The sequence below is a fragment of the Galeopterus variegatus genome, unplaced genomic scaffold (genome assembly GCF_000696425.1).
Source record: "Galeopterus variegatus unplaced genomic scaffold, G_variegatus-3.0.2 Scaffold2954, whole genome shotgun sequence".
NCBI classification, from domain to species: domain Eukaryota; kingdom Metazoa; phylum Chordata; class Mammalia; order Dermoptera; family Cynocephalidae; genus Galeopterus; species Galeopterus variegatus.
Window position 1 is genome coordinate 69,196 of NW_007729065.1, and position 4,114 is coordinate 73,309.

General features: G+C 30.9%; 1 protein-coding gene across 1 annotated transcript in view; it reads left to right on the top strand.

The window, feature by feature from the left end:
* LOC103599419 (cytoplasmic dynein 2 heavy chain 1-like) overlaps window positions 1–4,114 on the top strand; it is a gene marked incomplete at its 5' end in the record, with an annotated part of 226,059 nt that overhangs the window by 68,914 nt on the left and 153,031 nt on the right. The window contains one exon of the mRNA XM_008583524.1: window positions 3,265–3,354. Within this exon, the coding sequence (XP_008581746.1) occupies window positions 3,265–3,354 (90 nt within the window). The remainder of the gene's footprint in view (window positions 1–3,264; window positions 3,355–4,114) is intronic.

Here is a 4,114-nt window from a genome sequence, read left to right on the forward strand (position 1 = left end):
AGGAGTGCCAGAAAATTTTGGGGTTATGTTTAAAAATAGCTACAGACATGTATGTGTTTTTTTCCCCAGTGTTTTTTCTTTTCCACTTATTTTCTTAGTTAAATTCCTAGACTTGAGTAGTTGCGGCAAGAATGTGCATTTGTAAGCCTTTTGACAAATATCGTCTAATTATTCTTCAGAAATATATGCTATTGGTGTATTAAACTGGTATAATGAGAGCCTTTTTCCATGTACATCTTAACCAACAATGGATATTATATATCTTTAAATAATTGTCCTATTAGGTAACTGAAAAATATTTCATTGTTTTTTCAAGTCTTTGATTACTTGTAAGGTAAAAATCACTTGTAAGACAAATAGATACAGTATTATTTCACATTTGTATTTTTTTCTTTGTGAATTTTTTTTTTTTACATTCTTTGTCCATTTTTCTCTTATGGTGTTAATATTTAAAAATTCGACCCGTAAGAGATCCTGATATTATTACGGACATTAAATCTTTGTCATGTTTTCCAAACATTTTGAGTTTATTATCTTCCTTTTCACTTCATTTCAAAAATATTTTTATGAAACCAAATTCATCAAAATTATTCTTTATGTTTTTTGTGTTTGTAAAATTCTAATATGGGTGATTTTTAAAGTATTTTTTTGGCAGGATAATTTTTTCTTTTAGTAAAATTAGGGAGCAAAATTTCATTTTCAAATAGGTTTACTTAAATCTGTCTCTGATGAAAAATATTTATTCAATAAATATTTATTGCAGACTTACTTTGTGGTAGGCATTTTTCTGGGTGCCTGGGGTATATAACAGAACAAAACACACACACAAAATCCTTGTCTTCATTGGTATGGCCTAGTTAATATTTTCAGGAATGAGTTGTTTCATAACATGTTTATTTGACTATAAATAATGATTAGATTTTTACTGATTTCTTTTCCACTAAAGTATCTCATTTGAAGTTGTTCTTACATTCAAAATAGAAATAAAATGGTGCTTTGAAAGTAGGTTTTGTTAGCAAAAATTTGTCTACTCGGTCATGGTAGACAAGATAAGCATTTCTTTAATGTACATTTGTAATGTCCTTTGAATGAATACTAGATTTCAAGAGGGGTGGAAAAGCTGAAAAATAAATAATTGTGGTTTTGGTCCTTAATTTTTAAAAAATATTTTTGAATTTTAAAATGTTAATTTTAATCAAATTATTTATAATATTGTCCTGGTAGAAACATTTTTACAAAAAAAAAAATGCCAGAATGATGTAAAGTCTGTGAGAGATGTTGCATAATATATGATTGATCATATTTTTGATTCACTATGTCACCAGATAGAACTAAAGATAGTTATTTATACTTACCATTTTTGCATTAAACATTTTCCATAAATTAAAAAGTGTAAGGTGATAAGTTCATATTTCCATGTTAAAAAAGTCAGTAACTCTATAAACTGTGGCATGAGAACTAATAAATAGGTTAGAAGTTTAATTAAACTTAATAAGAACATTATTTTTTACTCTTTAAAGAAGCTAATAACTCATAATCTCCTCAGTAACAATACTTTGCTGATAATATGACCAATGAATAACATTTACTCTTGTGTGTGTATACTTGTGTGCACATTTGAGTTTATTTTAAGAAGTAATATAATTTTAAATATGTAGAGAAAAGCTAGCTTTCCAGTGTTTTGAAAATGTACTAGATCTTGTAGGTACTATACTGCATTTTACAATAGAGTGCCTTTTAGTGAATCCAAGTCTTGATTTCACATGGGATTTTTTTTGTTACATAGTGAAACAGAAAGGAGCAATTGCCATCTGAACTATGAATGATCAACTCTCCTGGTTAGAACATACTACTAACAAGGCCAAAAGCCTAGGTTTGATGCATCTGAGTGCCAGTTCATAATGTTTTATACCAATTTCACTGCCGATCCTGGGTGTATTTGTCTAAGCCATTAAAATTATTTCACTGGGTTTTTTTTCTTGTTAGTTATAATCACAAGGAAGTAAGCAAATTTAGTTTAAATGTTATACCAGAATTGAACTTTGCAAGATATGTATTCTCCAAATGGTCCTTGAAGTGAGATGTAAAACTCATATCACACTTAGGGAAAAGGCTAGCCCATACAAACTCCATCTCCTCTATTTCTATACCAAACAATTTTTCTTTAATCAAAAGAAATAGCCGTTAATATCTTTTCAGATCATGGCAATCATGTACAATGGAAATACAAAATTAGATAAAAACCAAAGGTTTTTGCATCAATTCAAAGTTATTGTTCATTCTTATTCAACCTGGAGGGCAAGATTTAAGATTGTTTAGGTTCTCATATTGAGCACGAGAAGATTCTTTTAGAAGGTCCTTCTGGTCATATTGGTTTGGTGCTGGATTGATAATTATAATACAAGTAATTTAAATAGCCTTAAGCCAGATTCATGTAGAAAGTATTTTTAATGCCAGTAGGAATCAAAGTGGTATGGTGAAATTCAAGTTATGTTGTATTATTGGGAATTGATTGTAATTTTCGTTTATTGAAAGTTTTAACTCTATGCATTAAAGAAAAATATATCAACTTTTTCTATTGTATTAATGTACAAGTTTAATGCACTTATTTAGTCCTTTGAATTTTATTGGCATAGGTACTTGTCCTAGAATCAGCTTTTAGTATGGAGGAACAATTTCTTTTTTATTTTTTTTTTAATTTTTAAAATTTTACTTCTCAAAATACATTGTAGTTGATTTTCATGCCCCTTTACCTGTTCCTCTACACCCCTTCTTCTCCCCCACATCATATCTGTTCACTTGACTTAAATAGTTCAAAGAATTTTTGTGGTTATTCTGTCTTCTTCCCCCCCCCACTTTATTTGTTTGTGTGTTTATTTATTTATTTTAGCACCCACAAATAAGTGAGAACATGTGGTATTTCTCTTTCTGTGCCTGACTTGTTTCACTTAATATAATTTTCTCTAAGTCCATCCATGTTGTTGCGAATGGTAGTATTTCGTCCTTTTTTATACCAGAGTAGTATCCCGTTGTGTAGATGTGCCACAGTTCCTTATCCACTCATCAGATGATGGACATTTGGGCTGGTTCCAGCTCTTGGCTATTGTAAATAGAGCTGCAGTAAACATTGGAGTACAGGTATCCCTTTGGGATGATGATTTCTATTTGGAGGAACAATTTCTAAGAGTGATTAAACTATGGGATGCCTTTTAAATGTTTATTAATTTCCTAATGGTTTTTCAATTTTCAAATTGTAATCTACAGGATTCTGAAAATATGGAACAGAGAATCCAGTCTCTCATCAGCTCATTAAAGCATATGGTTTATGAATATATATGCCGTTGTCTATTTAAGGTAAGAAGCACTATATTTTTCAAATTTAAAAATACTACTTGGTTCTCGATTTAATACGGTTATATAACTCTTTACCTACTACTGAAATTGGCATTTCTGATATTTTTCCAGAATAGCATTCATTACTAACTGGAATTGTCTTAAAGCATTCTGGGATTTAGTTGGGGGAAAAGTGACAAGTGAGGAAGAGAACAAACATTGGGTTAGCTGACTTAGCTTTGAACTTTCCAGTAGTCACTGAAACAGAGAACAACAGTAGATTCTGTAGCTCGTTATGTAGTCAGGGCTCCTCACTGTCGGCACTGTTGACATTTTGGGCCACATAAATTCTTTGTTTTGTGCATTTTAGGATGTTTAGCAGCATCCTTGGCCTCTACCAAGTGTCGCCAGTAGCACTCCCTCCTCCAAGTTGTGAGAATCAAAAATATCACTAGACATTGCTCAATGTCCACTGGTTTGGGGGACAAAATTGTTTCTCATTGCTGGCATTAGGAAGTAAACTAATGCTTCATCCTGAGTTATGAGAGAAATCTGTTATAGAAGTCTTTATATTATAGGGATCCCAGAGGAACATACAATGGACACTATTTAGAAATTTTGATTATTATAGAAAACAGAGACTTTTCATGTAGGATTTTTTTTTTAAAAAGTAATGTTAAAGAGGAGGTTTGTAAAGGCAATGGACTGAGTGAGAGAAATACAAGGTACTTCAAAAAGTTCATGGGAAGATTTGTATTTTTCAATTCTATTTTTCCACAAG